This window comes from Ambystoma mexicanum, chromosome 13 (assembly GCF_040938575.1).
Source record: "Ambystoma mexicanum isolate Mex_15411 chromosome 13, UKY_AmexF1_1, whole genome shotgun sequence".
Lineage (NCBI taxonomy): Eukaryota > Metazoa > Chordata > Amphibia > Caudata > Ambystomatidae > Ambystoma > Ambystoma mexicanum.
The window spans coordinates 523,026,341-523,049,221 of record NC_090938.1 but is presented as its reverse complement, the minus strand read 5'-3'; the positions used below and the strand labels follow the sequence as shown (position 1 = coordinate 523,049,221).

The following is a 22,881-nucleotide window of genomic DNA, read 5'->3' as shown; positions in this document are numbered from 1 at the left end:
CTGTCCTTTCTTTGTCTGGCCAACACCTCCATACTCTGCTCGTATCGGATCTGCCACCCACATCTATCCCAGCCGCAGATTCCTGCTTGAGAGACCTCACAGCAATTCACAAGCATGCGCTCGCCCATCTTCAAGATGCTCAGGCTGCCATGTGTTGCTTGGCAGACTCTATGAGACTGGCGACAGGGTGTGGTTGTCTAGATGGCATACATGTATTTCCGGGTTCCCGCACAATACTTCCCAGTTTTGTGGGTCTGTATCGGATTACCAAGGTCATCAATCCAATCTTATTTCGCCTAGCAGTACCTGTCTCTTGGCAAATGCACCTGGTGTTTCACACCTCCCTCTTGAAACCATGTTCGCCTTCTACCTGAATAGTGGTGCCTCCTCCGCCTCTGGTCCAAGGCTTCTTTATGAAGTTGACGCTATTCTTGACTGCCGCTATAGTAGAGGTTGTCTTCAGTATCGTATTGATTAGGAAGGTTTTGGGCCTGAAGAACGGTCCTAGGAGCCCGCTGCCAACGTCCACCCCCTGTCCTGGTTGTCCGCTTCCATCGGGATCATCCCTCGTGGGGCCTTAGGGGGGGACTCTGTCAGGAACTTACCTTGTTTACGGCCCCAGACTCATGCTCCTCCCATACTCCCGCTTTGGTGCAGACCCCGGGGCTGTTTGGGGTCCTCGCTGCCATGCCCACGGGGGTCTTTGGGCCATCACGGCCCCCTCGGTGCAGTGATGTTGTCGGTGGCTCACCTGGTGTTTGATCACGGCGCAGGCTGCTACATGATTGTAGGTTTCCATGGCACCTCCTGGATGCACAGCAAACTCGTTCTCCCGGTCACGTGACCAGCACCATGTCACGTGACCAGTGAACCAGGAAGTGACTATAAAGGGCCCAGACTGCAGTCATTCATTGCTTCTCGGCTATTCCTGTGAGTGGCTTATTGGTGTTTGTTTCTCTTGAACCTGATTTTTTGTGCCTTCGTCCTTGGCTCTGTCTACTGGATTACCTGGATTACCTCCTTCCTGGATAACAGATCCATGAGGGTCTTCTCCCCTACCGCCACTGCAGAACCTTCCCCGGTCACATGTGGAATCCCCCAAGGATCATGTGTGTCCCTGACACTTTACAATGTCTTCACAAAACCTCTATTTGACATCCTGGACCGTATGGGCGTCACGTACACTAATTACGCTGACAACACCCAACTACTTATTCCCATTACAGACAATTACAAAACTGACACCTTAGCTATCAACGCCATCTACCAAGTCATCCAGGCCTGGATGGCGCAGCACGAACTGTGCTTAAATGATGAGAAAACTGAGCTCCTCATCCTAGGCTTACCCCATAAACTCAGCAAACTTGACTCCTCATTCAAGTCCTTCACCATCAATGGTAATTCCATCAAAGTGGCCCAGGACATTAAGACACTAGGTATGTACCTTGATTCCACCCTCTCCTTAACTAGACAAACCAATGCAGTCGCCTCAGCTGCATCCTACACATGCAAGCTCATCACAGCCTGCCGCCCCTTCCTGTCTCCAGCCAACTGTACTACCCTAGCCAGGACCTTGGTCTTATCCAAAATTGACTACTGCAATGCCCCCTATCTAGGCATCAACCAATGCAATATCAGAAAACTCCAAATTATCCAAAATAATGCTATTAGAGCGGCCCTTAACATCCCCAGGACCTCACACATCTCAGAACACAGACCAAACCTCCATTGGCTTTCAGATACCCAAAGAATCTCCTTTAAAGCTCTGACACTTACACACAAAAGTATCGCAAACCAAGCTCCCAGCTACCTCTCCAACAGGTTCACAACTCATTCAGCTGTGAGACCTCTCAGAAGCACACACGCTAATTGCCTGGTCATCCCACGCTTCAACCTCCAAAAATCTGGAGGTCGTAGTTTCCCAGTCCTTCCGGCTAAGCTGTGGAACACTCTACCCAACCCACTCAGAGCTGAACCTTCGTTCCCGGCCTTCAAGCGTAAGGCCAAAGTTTGGCTGTCCACCCTTGACTAGGCATGACCTGACTGGAACACTCACCTCAGCATCATAGGCTGTTCTTGCATTATATCTTGACCTTATATTTTGCTCAGCCTGTGTAAACTGCACACCTTAATTTATGTAACATGTACATTCTGTATAGTTGAATGTAAATATTGTGCCTGTAACCTTGTATATCTTGTATATTTCTTAAGGTAAATATTGTGTCTATATGTAACCTGCCTGTAACTAAATAATGCACCCGGTTGGCCTCAGGCCTTGTGCGCTATACAAATAAACAAAATACAAATACAAATTTTGCGAACCATACTATGATTTAATTTATTCTTTTGATGGCCTGTGTGAATTAAGGTCCTTATGGCTTGGTGATGTTGGCATATGAAGGTTCACTTGTCACTCCTGAATCAAGAGCTAAGACCCTCCTTCTCTGTGTTGGGGAATTATTGATTTGCACTAATGCAACTGATTTTCGAGATATACAACCATTAATAGCATCTTTGATTAATGACTATAGTTGGTATGCTTTAACCCTTTCTTTAGATATATTTGGAGACCGGTACTAGGATTGTATATATTCTTTGGAAGTCCTGAATATTCTAAGGTCCATATGACTTGGTGATGCTGACACATGAAAGCCTCACAGGTCACTCTTGAATTAAGAGGTAAGAGCCTCAATGTCCGTGTTGGGGAACTATTGATTTGCATTAATGCAACTGATTTATGTGCTATGCAATGTTCAACAGCAGTTCTACTCTTGGTGTTCTTTTGACCGTTAGGTTGGGACAGATCTTATATTGATGCGTTGAGCTAATACGAGAGACCAAGAGAATACATTTTTGGACCCTGTGTTTGAGGCTGTAAGCCATCCAGATGAATGATTACCTTATGTCATGGGAGATAACCTAATACACAAACAATGTGTACTAAATACATTGCAATTTCTATTTACGTTGTAGATTGCTTGATTGAAAATTTTAAGAGGAATTTTGTGACATTAGCTCCTGGTGAAGGGTTACACCCGAAACGCGTTGAGCACAGCCAACATTATTTTGTTATTTTCTATACAATATAAAATATCTATTTTATGACTTTGCTATGTTCTAAGTACATTCTTGTATCACATTAGTTATACTGACTTATTCATTTTATTCCTTTTACTGTTATACAGTGTAGTGATGTGCAGGGGACGCGAGTGTCCTTAGCTTTAGGACACTTCATTGTCTGAGGCTAGGAGCATGCACAATAGTGTATCTTCAAATGTTATGATCAGGCACGCAAACTTGTACCTTTCCTTGTATCATCTAGAATGCTATTCTACATTATGCTGTAGTCCAGTCTCCTTTCCAGGACCACAACTCACAAATATGGACAAAAGAAAGAGGACGGGATGTTGTAGTATATTTTATAATCGAAAGAGACTCTCCTGTCTCCTTGGCAACTGAGAGCGTCTAGGACCTTAAGAGTCCCTGGAACTGACGTGTAATTTGATTGCTCACAGAAGTTTGTCAGGTAGAGGTAACTACAATGCTTACAAGGCCTAATTTGAGGTATGTGCAATTCCTTGGGAGATGGGGACCTGTGTGTCTCTGTGATATGTTCTCACTTTCACATCTGCCTGTAGCTCTCCTAATCTCTCATGCAGCAGCAGCCAATTTTGGAGCTGACTCCTACTTTCACTACTGTGTACAGATGAGATTATTGAAAATGATGTAGGAGATAGTTTAGAAGTCGAGAAGCCATAGACAACAGATTGAATGACCTGGACAATATACATTTTACATCAGGCAATCAAGAGGCAATGAATAGTATAAAACAGGGTTGTCCAACTTCCGGACTTGAGGGCCGGAATACTGACAAGTTTTCAGGATATACTTGATTAATATTAATGAGAAGAAATGTGCAAGCATTTAGAATCATTGTATGCAAATGTATTCTGTGAATATTAATGAGGGGTATCCTGAACATCACTTATGTTTCCAGCCCTCGAGGCCTAGACTTGGATAACCCTGGTCTAAAACAACACCAAGGCTTGTGGTATGCTTGAATTGGAAGACCTGTGATACACACAATACCTATTTGAGAAGAGGCTACATGCTCTCAAAACAGTGTCAATGTTTAATGAATTGAGAACCAGCCAACCACATAATAAACATTATTCTGATGATGTCTGGCTGCGCAAAAAGATATACATTCTTGGTATGAAGTATCTTCCAACCGCGCCTCTTACTTGCAGTCTTCCAGAAGAAATGCTATTTACAAAAATAAACTTAGAAGGATGAAGAAAAGGAAAGAGAAAGGAAATATAAAAGGGGAGACACAGGATTATGGGATATTTGCCAATAGTATAAAGAAAGGAAGTAAAGATAAATCAAGTTTGTGGGGACTTTACAAATGCTAGTTTGGGGGACATCACTGAGGACCTAGGAAGATTCTTTGCTTGATATGTGGAATCAGTGAATAGTTATAGCTATATTATCTCTGCTTCTACATGTTGTACAGCTACATATGTACACATGGTGGGTTTGCTCACAATATAGCTATTTATACCCTCCCCTTTTCCAATTGAGCAAGGTGAGAAATGGAATTGCAAAAGAAGTATTTTTGGCACAACAAATGACACAGGTAGCAAGAGAAAGAGGTAACAGCAGGGTAGATTATGTGTGATATTTTCACATACTAAATCTGGTGGGTAGTTCCGAACTCTAACAATTCCGGCATGGTGATTGATGGTGTCGGCTGTTCCAGTGAAGTAGCAGAATCCTTCCCTCCTGCAGTCAATAACACGTGGCTTTGCGATCTCATTCTTTTCACCTACAAAATGAGTACAATGCAAGGTAAGATAAAATGTCATATACTTACAGAAATGTTCTTTGCACACTGTGAAGGCATCATGAATGAGACGAAGACAATGAGATAGACATTTAATGTATAAACTTTTATTAACTAAAAAGGAGGGTTGGGAAAATTACTAACTTGCCTTAAACTAAGGTGGGATTTCCCTACCTAAATTAAACTAATGATAGTCTATGTCAGGAAGCCCAAAGCAAATGTCTGTCTGTGTACAAACTCTATACTTGCCCTCACATCTAACTGAATACAATGTTTAGCGATGTCAGCATCAAATGTTAAGTGTTCCAGAAAATAGTTCAGAGCTTTTTCCAGCTCTTAAGTGGAAAAGGGTTTTCCCTTCCCCCTGATTACAAAAGTTCACTTTATAACAAAGGGGTTCCCTTACTCTGGCTTTCAAGTCTTCCAATGTTCCAACATAACACAGTTCCTTGGGATATTTCCCGAGCTCTTCGAGTTTGGTTACTTGTCACCAATTTCAAGATCAGCACATCAATCTCAGTTCACATAGGCTTTCTTTGTTTAATCACAGTGTGGCTTTTCCTTAGTTGGGTGTATTCCGTCTAGACGCAGTTGACGGACCACATGGTCCACCCATTACAGGTCACGCAACCGACACACCTTGCTTGATTCGGTTTCATAGGTTTCTTGCCACTTTTTCAGCTTCAAGATGAGGGTTGACTCAATGTCCTTTCAACTGCCTTTGAAGCTTTATTCTCACAGATTTCATTAACATTCACTTCTCCAGTAGCTGTCCCTTGCAAAACCAACAGAGGCTTCCCATTGCACTCTCCTGATAGGAAATGAGGCTGCTGTTATAGTTCAGCCTTCACAATCCATCATGGGCTTCCCAGTACACTCTCCTTCTGGGAAACTTATTCTCTTGCATACCAGTTTTGCTACTATTTTAGATCTCGTGCTTAATTATTCTTGGCTCTTGGCAATGCTTCATCATTGAACTCTTAACAATGTTCTATTCCCCTTTCCCTTATATTCAATTTAGATATTAAAAACTAAATGTATCTGGCTTCAAAACCGCCCATCCACTGTGTCCGGGCCCCCTTTTCAAGCAGGTGGATTTCCCCTTTCTGGCAGCTTTCCAGAGACTCATCTCTGTTCATGGTCTGTTTGCTCTGGTTCCTTCTAGCGTTCAGCGTCCTCCATGGCTTCCTTGCGTCGCAGCTGCTTACTGTGGAGCTCCTGCACCGGTGAGCGGTCGGGAGCCTCTCCAATGCTCCCAGTACCTTCGCTCTGTACTGCACAACTTTCTCTGCTCTGCCTCAGACTGCCAACAAGCCACTCTCGCCTGTTGCAGCAGATCGCGTTCCATTAACCTCCCAGCGTCTCCGGAAGGTGTGTGCTACGCGCCACAGCTTCTGCCCTGGAACCCTCCTTCGCGTTTGCCCTGCTTCCCTTTCTCAGCTGAGCCTGTTTAAAGTCCAGGCACCATGGTAAAGAGCCCAACAACTATACCGCTCATGTTTCTTCATCCAGTTTTTCCTCTGTTTTAATGGTGGCCTCCTCATCTCAGTACCTAAGTGGTGTATGTTGGGAGTGGGTTGTCTGGGGAAATAGGGAACAGAGTGATAATACCCTACAAAGACCAGGGGAATATTAGGTTCCTTGAAAAAGGGAAATGGGGGTTACCATGTCGCACCCAAGGGTGCCTCATCCCCACTCCCCAAGTAACCTCCACCCAGGTGATCCCACCTTGCATATCCACCCCCAGGGTCAGGATCCGAAAGTTACAGCCTTTCCCTGCCCACCTGGGGGAGGATATATTGGGAAAAGAAGTGAGGACGCCCTCAGGTACCTCACAAAACGCAAGACAGCAATTGGGAAAATTAAAATGTAGCATTAACCAGTCACATTTATATAAGTGTAAAGTTAGCAATGCTGAGGCTGACTTAAATGCTCAAGGCAAGACATTTTTCATTTAGGTCCTTGCCACTCATAAATGAACAGAGAAGATGACCAGAGCAGACAATGGGCCTCATTACGACCCTGGCGGAAGACCATGGTGCTATTAGCACCATGGTCCATGCCGGTAAGTTACCGACTCCGCCATGGAGAAAGGGGGAATTACCACCCCATTATAAGGTTGGTGGGGCGGTAATTCCCCCTTCCTTCATGGCCCTTCTCCATTCCCATTTTTGCCCCATAGGGCTCAATGGGAATGGGGAAGGCACTAAGTACGGTGCCGCAAATTGCGGCACCGTAATTAGCACCAAGGTCCCTTTTTTGCGGGTCCCTACTTTAACGGCTGGTCTACACCAGCTGTTAAGGTCGGGTCCCGCAAAGGGACCTCGTAATTAGGCGCTAATAGGTTAACGGCGCCGCAGCCTTTTACGGCGCCGTTAACCCATTATCGCCTGGGTCGTAATGAGGCCCAATGTAGAGACTGACCAAAGGAGACATGATACAAACCATAGAGATGAAGTATAATAAAGTAAACAAACAGATAGGTAGAAAAGGATACATTTAAGAAAATATACAATGAGGGAGTAAAGGATATGTATCAGGAACCATAAAGACAGGGGATAAGGCATACAGTGCAGAAATCATGAGGGCAAGGAAGTAGCAGATACAGGGCGAGGATCATGCAAAAAAGATGCAATGGATGGAATGTAGAATCATACCGACAGGGGGTGAAGGCTTAGGCGAAAAATTAAATGGATGGGGATAACTAATTGAGGGCAGGAAAGACAGATCCAGGTCAGGGAACATATAGACAGCAGGTAATGGTGAGAGACCAACTAAAAGTACAAGAAATCTCGCAGTGGTGACTACTCTGCACCTAGTCCATAGTCGCCTTTCCTCAGTAATCCTGGGATGTTAGTGATGGGAAGGGGACAGGATCGAAGCACTCTGTTGCACAGAATAGAATGAAATAGTGCACAGGCAAATGCACAGTTAATGCCAGTGCACACACGTTCCAAATGGTAGTCCTTTTCAATACATTTTATTATCAGCATGACAAACCTTATTAGAAGGGTCTGAGAAGTATGGAGGAAGGTCTGCGGACTAAAAGTACAGTAGTTACTATGGTGAGCAACGTATACTTACTTATATGTCCTGTCCTCTTTCCGCCATAGGTTACAGAGGGCCTTATCACGGGTTGGGCGGTATACCGATTGGGATACCGCCCAACTTTATTTATGTTAGCGCCCACTCGTCCGGCGGTATTACCGCCAGGTCACGGGTTGGGCACTAAACATTACTCCCCATTTCCCATTGGGGGTAATTTTCGGTACAATTACCACACGGTAATACCATTGGCGGTAACTGTGCCAAAAATTGCCATTTTCCCACTGTGTTTACCCTCAGCTCTGAGTTGGGGGTAAACACGCCAGGCTTGTGATTGGGCGGAGTGATAAATGTGGCGGTAACCCTGTTACCACCGCATTTAAGGGCTACCACCCACATCGTGATGAGGCCCAGAGTCTTTATAGCATACCATATTTTGGGGGAAGGTTCAAAAGAGGTAATGGAGCACAGTTCAACCAAACAGATTCTTCACAAATGACTGGCCAAACTGTGAATTCAACTTAGAACTAGAATCCAGGGAATAAGGTGGGCAGGATGCGTAATGAGATGCCCATGTTGCTGCTTAAGCAATCGCTTCCATGTGAACATGTTACTGCAATGACATGGAGTCCACGTAGAGCAGCCAGCCCCTCTTGGAGTATAAAATTCAAGAATGCATAAAACAATCCAAAGGGTAATGATAGGTCTAGATGCTTTTTGTCCTACTTTTTGTACACCATAAGTGACAAATAACCTGTTGTTTTAACGTGTGTCTCTGGCACATTTATGAGAAAACTTTGAGATCCGATTACATGTAAAGAATGACAAACTCTCTCACTATCACCAGCAGAATTAGGAAAGAAACCTGTTACAACATCTTCTTCATTAAAATGAAACACAGTAGTAAAAATGGATATTCAAAACTACCTCATCTTTTTGAAACACTATAAACAGTTCTTCATGGCTACTAAAAAAGTGTTTATTCATGAAACTATCCATACATCGACAGAAGGCACAGGCTCAAATAATTTGTGGACCTAAGCTCCAAAGCAACATTCAAATTCCATACAGGATGATATGTACTTCAGGAATCAGTTTTAATGCCAGATTCATATGGCATGGATAGAAATGATAATCAGCATCTAGTAACAGTGCAATGGGTCCACATTCTTGTGCAATCCCCAATACCAGAGCCTAATCCATACACTTCGGTCCTGCGAACGAGTGCAGTCTGTCTTGTTATCTAGATAATTCTCATGTTTTAATCTGATAACTCAAGGTGGCCATAGGCTAGGTCCTCAGGAACCATGGCACTAACAACATCAAGTGAGGGGAGACATTGCAGGTGAGCTGTTGCTTTTATGATCTCCCTGCTGGCTGGATGGCAGCTATCAGAATCATTCAACAAGACTCTAAATGTTTCAATTAATGAAGAATATCTGCCAGCAAAGGAGAAGGTGGGAAGGCATTGAGGTACTAAACATTCCGGGGGAGATGGAAGGTATTTCTCATCAAAATTCTCTGCAGACCTCCATATGAAGTGTAATGAGGACATTTCTTGTTCTCTGTTACAAAAAGGTCCATCAACGTAAATCTGATTCCTGAAAGATCTGAGGAACAACCTAAGGATGGAGTGCACAGTCATTAAGAGGTATGAGTGAGATGGCCCAAGGAATCCTTCTGGAGTTATGGAGACCAGGAAGGAGCACATAAAAGGAAAATGCTGGTGCTGAATCAAACAAAGGGACTAATTTCCCTCCTACTTGGTTATACAAAATGTCACAGTACTGTTGTCTGTCTGGATCAAACTTCTCTTTCCCCTTATTAAAAGAAGAAAAGAACTTGCGAGCAAGAAAAACATTCACATTTGATGTCTGCTTCCCGATTCACAGGACTCCATATATTGTGAACTCTAAGGTGGCATATAGTTGCCCACACCAGCAATACATAGATGGAGGAATCCTTTGGTATATTTGCAGAGCATTCTGGTTCCTCAAAAGAAACTCCAATAATCAGATTGTTCCTCTTGGGCCACCATGCCAGATCCTCGAACACCCTTGGAGGAACTGACACTGGATTTAAGTGACATTGAGAATAGGGTCCCAACATGCACATAAGTGGTGGTTGGGTTTACACATCGGCAGTCTTGCAAAGAGGAACAACTTAGCTGCAAGATGGCATATAGCCCAGGACTATCAAGAATGCAGTGCTGTTCCTGAAAAGGTAAAGGCTAGAATGCTCTGTGGGGCTGGGAAAACTCTTTAGCTAATATGCTGTTAAAACTCTATGAAGCTGATCCCCTGAATAAAGTGAGGGTAACATTTTTGTAGTCGATTGTCATACCTAAAAAAGAACGGTCCAGCAACATTGATCCTTTATTGCTTGCTGGAAACTCAAAGTCGTGTTATGCCAGTTGTTAAGGTAGGGGCACTCCATCCAGCTGAATATCGGTGGCCACAGCAGACATCATCTTTGTGAAAACTCTTTGTGCTGTGCTTAAGCCAAATAGAAGCATTCAGTATTGGTAGTGTTGGTTTACGCATATATTTGTGATAGGTTCAAATCAGGATGTGATGATAAGCGTCCTGCAGATCAACTACACATAAACAATCTCCGGCCTGGAGTGAAGAAAGAATCTGCAGAGGCGAAAGTCTATTGGATTTCTTCTCTGACAGGCAGATGTTACATTGTGAGAGGCTTAAGATGATTTGGAGGCCCTTGTTTTTATTCTTTGCATTGAAGGACCTGGAACTATGTTATGCTGACTTATAGAGTGCACAGTCGCCGAGGCATCATGGCGCTAGAAAGGGAAAAGCCACACATAGAACACCACACTATAGCCAGGAAGTAGACAGCTCAGAACAAATATGTTTTTAACCCTTTACGAAAAGCAAGATGATTTGACAGAAGCTTCATAGGAGAAGGCAGAGTGTTCCACAATTGTGCTGCTGCACTCGAAAAGGCGCGGCCGCCCACCCGAGTCAATTGAAAGGAAGGCACACGCAGCATGCCCGCACCTGCAGACCGCAGGGGGTGGTTAGCAACATAGAGCTCAAATTTAACACGCAGATACTCTGCACCCTATTCATGTAAGGTGCGGCGTACAATGCACAGCACCTTTATCTGGATGCGCTGGGCCACTGGGAACCAATGAAGGGCATGCAGGAGAGGGGATATGTGGGACCCATACCGGGTACCCGTTGCCCAAATTCTGGAGATGTTGTAAACAGGCTACCAACCCCTTAGGCTACACTAAGTACAAGGAGTTGCAATAGTCCAGCCTGCTCAAATCATAGCCGCCACCACCGGGGAGCATAGCCTTGTTGGAATCAGGTGGAGCCCCTTTCGTAGGATTTTCAACTGAAAATGCCCCATATGGCATACCGCAGAAACCTGTGCCGCCATGGACAGGTTGGCAGACATAATAACTCCCAGATTTTTTACCTTGGTCGTAGGTACTGGAAGCAAACCCAAGAAAGACAGCCAGAAAGAGGAAACCCAAATTGAGGGATCGGGAGAAGAACCCACAACCAGCACCTCCGTTTTATCCCCATTCAGTTTCAACCAGTTGTGCCCCATCCACTCCCCCACAGCTGTCAGGCACTTATGCAGGCACGCCGACACCTCAAACTGATTAAGGTCCTCTTCACATAAGGACCGACACATCAGCACGAATACTTATCATATATGTTGTAATATACGACCAAATGCAATATTTGTAACAACAGTATGATTTCTTGTACTATTCATAATGTGTCAACAATCGCTATCATATGTACCATGTAACTAAGTTATTGCAAGTAACAGCGCCTCAATGCCCCTGGGCTGCTTGCGCGCTATATAAATATAAATAAATAAAAATAAATAAATAAAGGTCGAGACGAATCAGTAATTGGGTATTGTAGGTGTATGAATAGCACCTGATGCCAAAGGAGCGGATGAGGTGTAACAACAAAAAGATATAAATGTTAAAAAGAATGGGGGACAGAGCAGACCGCTGGGGAACACCACAGCTAAAGTGACAGGGCGGGGACGTGCATGGGGCGAGAGAAAGAGTTTGGGATCTATCGGCTAAAAAGGAGCCGAACGAGGCCAGTACCTGACCCGAAACACCAATCTGGGCCTTGCGGGCGAGCAGGGTAGCATGGTCCCCAGTGTCGAATGCCGCAGAAAGATCGAAAAAAATCAGGGTGCCAAAACACCCCCCCTTCACACTGTAAATCCTAGGCTAGAGGGAAGGAGGATATCCCCTCTGCCCCACCACTTGACTCCTGTGAGAGAGATAAAATAGACAGCAAGATTTTGGGCTAAGATCATCAGAAGACGAGCTCTTACAAAAGTCATTTGTGGTCTCCTGGCATTTCCTTCAATGAGTGCTGGAAGGTCATCAATGTTGCTTCTTTTGGTCTTCTGGTCTTGCCACTGATCTTGTGCTGAAGGCTTTGTGTCTGCTTTAAAATAATTGCCAGCAACTTAGCTGTTAGGGTATTGGTCTTGACTTTAGTTAACTTTTCATCAGTGGAACTGCAGAAGAATTTAGTGTTATCAAATGCTAAATCCAGTACTGGGAGTCTGGTAGTAACTTACTGCCATGTAGCACACATCGAGCCCAGGGCAGCTGACTTTAGAAGATCTATAGCAACATGTTTTGCATGGCTAAAGCCAGAAATGAAGTGCTGTCATCTTTCAGCAGGCAAATCATTTATGAATTTAACAATATATTTCCAAATGCACAATTTGCATGCAGCAAATACATCATCCATTTTATTTTTATTTCTTCTATCATGAGTATTTATTGAGTGAAGACCTAGCTTTGAGAAGTAGCTGATTATTATACATTATAGGGTAAAAGGATAATGTTTTATGCAGCAAAATTACAACAGGCTGTGCTACCCTACATTTAAGAAACAGGGACAGTAATTGGCGTGAGGTGGGATCAGCAGGGTGTGGGATCGCTGGTGTTACAGTGTGTAAAGGAGATGCTTCTTGAAGAGGAGGCTCTTTAGCTCATTTTTTAATTGGATGAGGGTGATTGTGAATCTTATGTTGACAGGTATGAGGTTTTCGTAGCCTGGGACAGTTACTGAGAAAGTCTGTTATCTGTTTTTTACCCTGTCTGATATAGGGCACTGTCATCATTTTGTTGATGTTACCCAGTAATTTTTCCTCTTTGGTAGGGGTAAAAGGAGGAAGCTACAGGCTGAGCTAGAGAAACTGCAACTATAGACAATTAGAAAAGATGATGAATGCATACACACATTGTATCATCTTTTTAATTACTATTTTTGGCATCTAACTTGTTATTTGTTGATGTGATAGAATGCTGTTTCTCCAATAGCTTTGCAGAGCCTTTGTGTACATCTGCCTGTCTGATGTCACAGATCTTGTTAGAATTAGAACTGAGTACAGCCGCAAGTACTCCAGTTTCAAATGGTGGGCGATCTGGAATTTTCAAATAAAGAAACCCAGTAACCCCTTTCATGCATGAAAAGCATTGGCTGGGGAAGTTATTTGATCATTGTTGCCAAGAATTGCATCCGAGGAAGGAGGAGGATCTGACTGAGCAGTCAAAGTATTCCCTGACGCTGGAGTAGCAGCGCTAGCTCCAGAGACTGGAAGTAAAACAGAAACATCTAGTGTCACAAGAAGCCCAATGAGTTGGCGTTTGTAGCTAATGGTGGCTGAGCCCCTGCAGATATTGGTAGTGAAGCAGCGGGTAGAAGAGAGAATTAAGAAGGTGCCGCCAGAGCCATAGCAGGAGTCTGAGCCACAGGAACTGAGCTAGTGACTGATATCATCATAATTAAGTGTACTAGAGGAACATTAACATAAAGACTGACCCCACTGCCAATGCCCTTGAACTGAAACTTTTCAACAAGGCATTCTTCTCTCTGTCTCGCCAAAGTATATGGAATAGGACATGATGGTACCGACTGTGGCTATTGTTAAGAAGAAGGCTTTTGAGAAGCTGTCACACACTAAGGAGAGTGGTACAACATTGAGTGAGACTTAAGTGTAGCCATAAGTATCAATATAGATAGATGCTGGAGACCACTCACATCTTGTATGAAATGTCCTTGGCGGAGGTGTGAATCCTGTATCATTCCTGCCTATAAGGGTCTATGAGGATATCTAGGAGGGTGATGGTTCCATGGTTGAAGGATGGGGCAAGGGATCAAACACGCTACCAGATCTTGGGATGAAGATCAGATTCTAGGTTATGGAGGCTAGGGGGCCTAAATAAAGTAGCTGAGGGGTGACTGCCTGGGTCTTGAGTCCATTGGAATTGATGCTTCTGTGCGTTCTCCCGTTTTGTGTTGAACACCCACATGTACATTTTTAGCAAAGACATGGGAACCTACAGACGTGAGTGATTCGTTTGCACTGAGGCTTTAGTCACTGCACCACTGGTCTTAAACAAGCATTCCCTTTATGTTAGGCCAAAGCACAGCAAAAGCTCTGTAACTGGGCTCAGTTGACCACTGACTAGGTGCCGAACTATCCTCAGAGATAGGATGGAAGGTCCAGCAAGTAACTTAGCCCAAAGGGACTCTCAGCTGTTGTACTGATGTTAGACTGTTGAGAAAGTATCTCAAGTTGTGAGTTGCATTACATTCTTGGGGTACCTCACCATATATTCCAAATTTAGTCCTAGAAGGCACCTCAGGGTTATCCACCATTCAATGTGTGGGCACTGAAGGAGTTGAAGAGCTTTCCTGTAGACTGAGGGAGCTGTTAAAAAAAGATTTAATTACGTGGCCCTTGGTGAAGGACTTGAATTTCACAGGCGAAGGCCACTGAATGATATCCTCCTACATGACAAGCTGGCTGTGGAAAAGCAAAACAAAAGTGTGTCAGAAAAAAGGTGCAAAGCGAACAGGAGTGGTCCAGGCCCAGGAATTCAATGCAGAGTGTATTTGAGTATGCAACAGAATCTGCTCACAAGAACACCACTTTTTATCTTCCTGCTTGTTGAACATCAGTGCGTAAGCTTGCAGGGGAAAACCCCAGGTAAATTCCCTTAAATTGAAGTCTTTTAAGGCTAGCCTACAACAGCATTTTTTTTCTTATGTTTCTTAAAAAAAAGGCTATGGTCTTTCAGGGTATTGATGTTGCCCATGTTTTTCTTGTTGTATGTAATGTTCGGTGCTTTGTTGCCGCTTAACAAACATTTTACTACCACTATTTACTACTATTTCTAATACTGCTGCTACTACTACTACTACTATTTCTTACTACTAGCACTACTATAAAGAATTTAGGAGCCCAAAGAGTGCTTGAATCCCATCAATGTGAACAAAAGGACTTTGGGTTGGTGCCAGGGTTTTGACGGAGGGAGATGCATGCACAGGCATGTTGTGCCCATGTGCCCCCAGCACATTTTCAAACTATACTGATCAACAGAGTGCTCCTGTCTCAAACGAGGAAGTCCATATTGGGCCTCATTACAAGTAGTGTGGTAAGGGGAAAAGTGGTGGCCACTTTTACCACTCAGCCAAATTAAGCATTAGAAAAAATGGGTTCTAAGTCCACCGGCAGAATTACCACTGGCAGAATTACTGGTGAAACACAGCAGAGATTCAGCCAGTGCTAAAATGACAATCGTAATTCCACTGCATTATAAGTGGAAATACCTCTGAAATAATGCTGAAAATGGCCAGTAATTCTGGAAAAAAATGGGCATAGTTACCTGCACCAAAAAGGTGGAGGTAAATGCATCCAGGTGAAGAAAATGAACCCATAGGTGACCCAGTGGACTCACAGTATGTAACAGACACACATTTCCCAAACTCACTTCCAAACACCATCCACCCCATGGCAGTTGCCAACTATGTCATCCAGGGACTCCTACTATAAATTAACCTATAAAGGATAGAATACCAGCAGCAAAAAAGGAACCCACCAGGGCCAAGGTGGAGGAGACGTGTGGGAAGGAGGGAAGGAGGGTGCCTATTCCCAGAGTCTGACCATCACCCTGGACACTGACAGATATACAGTTTCACCTTAACCGCCAAACCATTGCAGACCTCATTTCAGACCTCCTCACCCTTATCTAGCCTGACATTCAGAGTACCATCAATATACGAACAGCCATACCACTGCTGCTGAAGCTGGTATCAGTCCTACACTTTTGTGCCACAGGGACACATCAGCACACCATTGGCATACTGCATGGCATGTCACAACCAACATTTTCAAAAATGCTGGGACAAGTGGTGGATGCACTATTGAAACATGTGCACAAGCACATCTCTCTACTCAGCACCCCTACAGAGATGTATACCACGAAGGCCAGATTCTACGTCACTGCCCATTTCCTCAATGTATTAGCATCTCTGGACTGCACACATGTGGCATTGTGGCACCCGAGGTATCATAGTATGTGTTTCGAAACAGGAAACAGTACCACTCCCTGAATGTGCAATGTACATGCGACACAGACATCACTGTAACCCAATGCTGTGCCAGTTTGTCAGGTTCAAGTCATGATGCCATGGTTCTACAGAGCAGCACCCTGCCTGTGTACAAGGAGACCCACAGAGGACAGCACACTTGGAGCCTAGGTATGTATCCACAAAGCTAAATGTGGAAGTGAAAGAGGGCAGGGGGTGCAAAGATCCACAATGCACATGTAGCTCAAAGTATCATGTGGCATGATCCATGTTATGTTATGTTACCTGTTTTTATAAAGCGCGCATACACCAACGGCATCTTGGCGCTGGGGGATTGGACAGGACAAGAATAGGACAGCCTAAAAAGGTGGGTTTTCAGAGCGCAGCGGAAGGTCAGGTGGGCTTTCGTGGCTCACAGAGGGAAAGGAATGGAGTTTCAAAGCTTGGCGGCTGCAACAGAGAACAACCCTCCAACCCTTTCAAGCTGATAGCGTAGGGCCGGAAGAATCTGGAGAGCGAAGGGTCCGGGTAGGTACATATGGACAGAACTTTTCCTGCAGATATTCTGCCCCTTGGGAATAGAATGCCCAATGTACAATACACAGAAATTTAAAGCAGACTTGTTGCAAGACAGGCAGCCAATGAAGAGAGTGAAGTACGACGAAAGATGAAGACCATAAAGAGTCACAGTGGCCAGACGGGAAGCTGCGTTTTCGAGTAGCTATAAGTGACAAGTCCGATAAAGAGGCTGGGCAAGGAATAAAGAGTTACAGTAGTCCTGCCGGCTGAGTATAAGAGAAGCCAACACCAAGGGATGTAGATGAGCAGGGAGAAAAGGAAGGACCTTGCGTAGAACCCTGAGCTGGAAAAAAACGATCTTGCAAATAGTGCTGACCTGTGCTGAGGCGGATAGAGAAATCTAAATCCCAGTTTCTTCACTTACAGCACTGGCAGCGTACAAGGACCCAGATCAGGGGGCCAGAAACTGGCGACCAAGCAGAGATTGAAGAAGACAGACTAGAATGCAAAGTGCGGGAGGGGCCAACACACATGACCTCTGTCTTGTCTCAATTAAATTTCAGCCAATTGCGGCCCATCCAACTACCCACCACCGCCAGGCCACTCGTCAGCTGAGACACTGGCCCTCATTATGACCCTGGCGGTAAGTATCGGTCATAACCGGCATGGCGCAAATAACGTGTCCGTGCTGGCAAGAGACTGCTAAAAGCGGCACATTACGAATTCTCGGGCACGAGCATTGCGCGATGCCGGTAATAAAACCGCTATTAGCGATGACCGTAAATAAGCGGATCCGGAAGTAGCATCATCGCACAGGAACGGGAAAGAGCACGGCAGCCATCTTTAAAAACACAATCCATTGCCATCCTCTGTTACCAGGAGACATCTGACCCCCACAACTTCCACACACCTCCAACACCACCCCTTTGACATCAGGATGCTAAAAGTTGTAAAGAAAAGCGGAGATCGGCTGCGCCAGGAGCGCTTTTCAAGGGAGGAGCTGACCATGTTGGTCGAAACCCTTCAAGAACATGCAGACATCGTGTTTGCCACAGAGATGACCCGACCGGGGCTGCTGAGGAAAAAAGCAATTTGGGCTATGGTCGCCCAGAGGGTCACAACACCCCGCACCCCCAAACAATGCCGGAAGCGGTGGGACGATCTACGTCTCCACGTGAGGAGCATACTGGCGGCAAACCGGAATATCGGCATGGCGACAGGTGGAGGTGCTGAGTCGCCCCTAAAACTCCAGGCGTGGGAGGTGATATGTGTCTCCACCAAAGGCACGGAGAGCATAGAGGGAGATGGGGACATGGAGAGAGAAGCCCCGTCATCAGGCGATGCAGGTAGGTGTCTCAAGTCTAACTATGCCAATACCACCACGATGATGTCCAGATGAATGGGAAGTGCAAGGATGCATACCAGGATCCACCAGACACATTAGCACAAGACTGCCTACAGGCAGTGCTGAGCCTCACCTTGTACACATGCATAATGCACCCCGTTTCTGTAGCTACCCACATGCCTCCATGCATCTCCCACCCAAGAGTGAGACTACCTGTATGTCACTGTCTCCAATGTGACTCATCCAGCAATCAAAATCAATGCAGCCATCACAATGCATCACAATGCATGCTCAATGTCCGTAGACCCATCACTAACCCTCTCCCTCCTTTGGTCCACCACAGGCTCACAATCAGACAGCGCTGATGACAACACTGGTACAACCCCAGCTAAGAAGGCCAGGGCCGAAGAGGCACAACATCGGCCCTCCACTTCAGGGGGAAGAAGGAAACCCCAAAGACAGGAAATGGCCCAGAGCACAGCACAGGCCACGGCACCAATGTCTTCCACGTCCACCACTTTGGCACCACCAACATCCAGCATCTGCCCAGTGTTGTCCGCCGAAGGTACTGCATCGGCTGAAAGCAGCACTATTGGAGAAACAGCTGCCACCACAGCAATCTCGGACGACGAGGAAGGGGATGTTGAGCATGTTGACACTCTCCCCACTAGCCTCCTGCATTCCCCCCACCTGTCCCTGTGCAGCCAGCCCGACAACAGCATACACAGGCTATCTCCAGCAAACTTGTGGCCGGCTACTCCCAGCCCAACCACACCTGTGCAGGAGGGTAACAGTATAATGGACACCCCTCAACCATCAACCACAGCCCACAACACCCAAGAGGGGATGCAGGAAATTATTAGGCGCCAACAACAACTAACTGGCCTGTTGACACAGCATATCACAGAATGTGCTAGTGCTAGGGAGGATATGCGTGATTGTGCTGCTAGCCTGAGGTCTGCTATTGAGTCCAGTTCAAAGGACATATGTGCTGAACTGGCCGTGGTGCGGAACGTACTGTCCGAGTTGGTTCAAACAATGAGGGACATGCGTCCATCTGAGCAACCGAGTTCTTCCTCGGCTGCCAGTTCCACCAGGACCAGCCCCGTGCGCAGGTCGGGCAGGAACCTGCGGCAATCGGACAGCGGTGCACCGGGTGCTGGGAGAGGGGGATGCCAATAGGCACAGCCTTGTGTACTGGTGCCACGTGATCCACTTGTGCACAGTCCTGCACAACATGTGTTGGGGAGTAGAGGGGGGAGGAGGGAGTGGGTGTGTTGGGGAGTAGAGGGGGAGGGGCGAGTGGGTGTGTTGGGCAGTAGAGGGGGGAGGGGGAGTGGGTGTGTTGGGGAGTAGAGGGGGCAGGGAGGAGTGGGTGTGTTGGGGAGTAGAGGGGGAGGAGGGAGTGGGTGTGTGAGGTGGTGGGTCTGTTCACTTGTTTTCCCTATTCAATACACTTTTTGATTAATCAGAAATCACATGTGTGGACATTGCTTATTGCATAAGTGTGCTTAATTGGTTAACAGTCTACAGTGTCCATGTCCCGGACACACCCTGTGCCCTGAGTGCCATCTCCATGTAACCCCCCCGTCCATGTCTGCTAGATACATTTTTGATCAGAGTCAGACACATGGCACGTCCTTCCTGTGCATCATTACGTCCCTGAGGTGCTGCCCATCCCCAACCTCATTATCCTCATTGTCAGGTGAGTGCAGTTCAGCGTCAGTGGCACATTCCGTCAGATGCACTGATTGTGTAGCATGACACATGCCATGAAGTTCATGCCCACCTCATGATGCCCGTACAGGAGTGCCCCGCCAGACCTGATGACGCAGTGAAAGTCTGCCTTCAAAAGGCCAAATGTCTGCTCAATCACCACACGGGTGCGTGTATGCGCACAATTGTAGTCCTCTTCGTGCATGTTCTGCGGGTTACAGACTGTGGTAAGGAGCCACCTCTTCAAGAGATAGCCTGCATCATCTGCATGTGGCCAACAATGTATGTGTAAATTACTACTTCATAATTGACCTCATTGAGTGACAACATAGCATGCATGTATTTCTTATGTTCAAGCCCATTTCCATGCATGGATGGAGACACATGATGTGACTGGTATGTGTGTATTCCTCTTATGGACTGGTTTGCATGCCATCTACCAATGGGCGCAGGGGGTCAAGTTCTTTGTGAGTGCCCATGCACTATGTTAGTCCAAGGTGGTTGTTTCTGTGATGTTGAAGATGTCCGTTGATTTGTATGCTTTCATCCTGGCACCGTTGATGCCAGCCTCATGATGATCTCACGACGCACAACAAAAGTTGTCATGCAATTCAGTTGGGCCTCTGTGTCAGTGAAGTGGTGTATTGATGTTTTTGATCCTCATGTGACTCCTTTGTACGCAGTTATGGGGAACTGTCCTTTCAGTAGATGGTTTTTGGTGCTGTGTATTGGACATTGTCATTGCTTGTACCTGCATTTTGATGGGGGGATGCAATTTGATTTGGTACAGTGCACATGCAGATGGCTGTGGAATGGTTGTGACACAGCTTCATCTACATGGTAGGGCTGCTTGCATCTTGCATTTTGTGGTCATGTATCATGTCAGCAATGGTGATGATGGTGTCCCGGTCCAGACGGTGCAGGGTGTGGAGCTGCTCAGTGGTTAGGTTGAATGGACTGGCTCTGATGCTTGGGATTGGGGGATGCCTGCATGGTGCCACTGGCTGTGCTGGTAGGGCATGCTGGCCCTGCCTTGCCCTCCTTCTCCTCCTGCGTCTCCTCTGTGCTCACTGTTGTTGTTGTTCTTCTTGTTGTTGTTGCACTTCCACTGCATTCTGGTCCTCCAGCCCCAGCATTGCTAGTAGCATAGGGGTCATTGGTGAGTGTGACTGGGCGTGGGATGGGGTGGGGTGTGCTCCTTTTGTGCTTGCCTAGTCTGTATGGCCTCCACCTGTGCTGATTGTGTGCACATGTGGCAGTTGGGAACACTCAACATGGCTGTTTACGGTTGGTCTGCGATGGCGGTATTAGCACCATGGCGGTAAGGTAATTTACGCCCTTCACAATGGCGTTAATTGCATGTCCGCTCGACTCGTGATGTTCCCCACTTTGCGCCATGCCGGTATTTGCGGCATGGGAGGTCGCGTGAACGCTCCCTTGGCGCTTTTAGCAGCACTGTTAATTACGGTGCCGCTAATAGCACATTGACAGGTCATAATCGGCCGGAGCGGTAAGCGATGCCGGTAACCCTTTACCGGCATCGTTTTTCGCTTACCGCCAGGGTCGTAATGAGGGCCACTGTCTGGCTGGACAGAGTCCAACTGGACAATGATTTCGGTATCATCAGCATAGGATTAGCAGCGGAAGCCGTGGGCGCGGAGGAACAGGACAAAAGGCTGAATATAGATGTTAAATAGCGCAGGAGACAAGGCGGAGCCCTAGGGGACCCCACAAGAAAGAAGGGTAGACAATGAAGAGAAAGACGAAAGGGTGAGTGTCTGGCTCCGGGCCGTGAGGAAAGATGTAAACCAAGAGAGGACCTGTCCAGAGAGGCCTGCCAGGGAGAGGCGGGTCAGCAGCATAGAATGATCTACAGTGTCAAAGGCTGCCGATAGATCCAGAAGGATCAAAGCCCCCACTCCACCCTGGTCAACTAGGTGAGTTAGATTGTGAAAAACAGAAACAAGGACACTCTCAGTACCTCGTCCGGGATGGAAGCCAGACTGGAAGGGATTTAAGAAGTTAGAGTGCTCTAGGAAAGAGGTGAGCAAAGGAGAGATTAGTGACTCAAGTAATTTCATGAAGAAAGGAAGAAAAGAAATAGGACAGTAACTAGCAAGAAAAGAGGGATCAAGCAAAGACTTTTTCAGGAGGGGAATGACCACTGACCACTTGAGTTCCCCAGGGATCGAGCCCAGGGAGCATTAATTGTTAACTGCTTGGGTGACCTGCAGAGAAATTACTGGCACAATCTCTTTCAGGAGCCCAAGAGGAATGGCATCAGAGGGAGGGGCAGACTTAAGCCGCTTAGAAGCTGCCAAGATGTCATCCACTGAAAAAATAGGAAAGGCTGACCATGAGGTGGTAGGAGATAAAGGGGTGGGGGCAATACTATCGGGGTAGGCCCCTTGGTCAGATAATTTGATCTGGTCACGTATGTTGCTGACCTTATCGATGAAAAGGTCTGAGTGCATTGCAGAGGGCTTGAAGGTGGACCCTTCCCCCAGCGGGCTGGTTACAGAAAGAAAGAGGCTGCACCACTGAGAAGAGTTCTTTGGACTGGTTTAAAGCACTTTCCACTCTAACTGTATAGAAAGTAGTCTTTGCTTTCTGAATGGCCACATGGTAAAGCTTAGTGCTGTGCATGAACCTTATTCTGTCCACCAAGGAATAGGAGAAGCGCCATTTTCGTTCTGTTGAACGCTTTGTTTGGCGTAAAAGAGGGCAGTTCCAGTGCAGCACGTTTCAGGGCACGGGGGCAGGCAGGCAAGGCTCCTAAAACAACCGTCACCACAGGAGGGCGACAAAGGGACCTAACATGCTTGCGGCGTGGCACACTCTCTTAAATCGCGACCCACGATTCCTTAGGTCTCAAGTGTTAACTTGGGACATTAGCGCTCCTACGCGATACCACGGGTTCGAGCTGGTCAGTTCACCGGATGACCCAGGAAAACCTTCTATTGAGGCTCTTTCAGGAGGTGCAAAGAGTAGTTATTTCCACTACTCCAAAGGGTCTA

General features: G+C 46.2%; 1 protein-coding gene across 5 annotated transcripts in view; it reads right to left on the bottom strand.

Annotated features, from left to right (window-relative positions):
• The window catches only part of LOC138521417 (spermatogenesis-associated protein 21-like), a 1,690,677-nt gene that overhangs the window by 900,387 nt on the left and 767,409 nt on the right, over positions 1–22,881 (bottom strand). For all 5 annotated transcript variants that reach the window (XM_069634222.1, XM_069634219.1, XM_069634221.1 and 2 more), the window contains one exon: positions 4,695–4,828. In XM_069634222.1, coding sequence (XP_069490323.1) covers positions 4,695–4,828 — 134 coding nt within the window. The remainder of the gene's footprint in view (positions 1–4,694; positions 4,829–22,881) is intronic.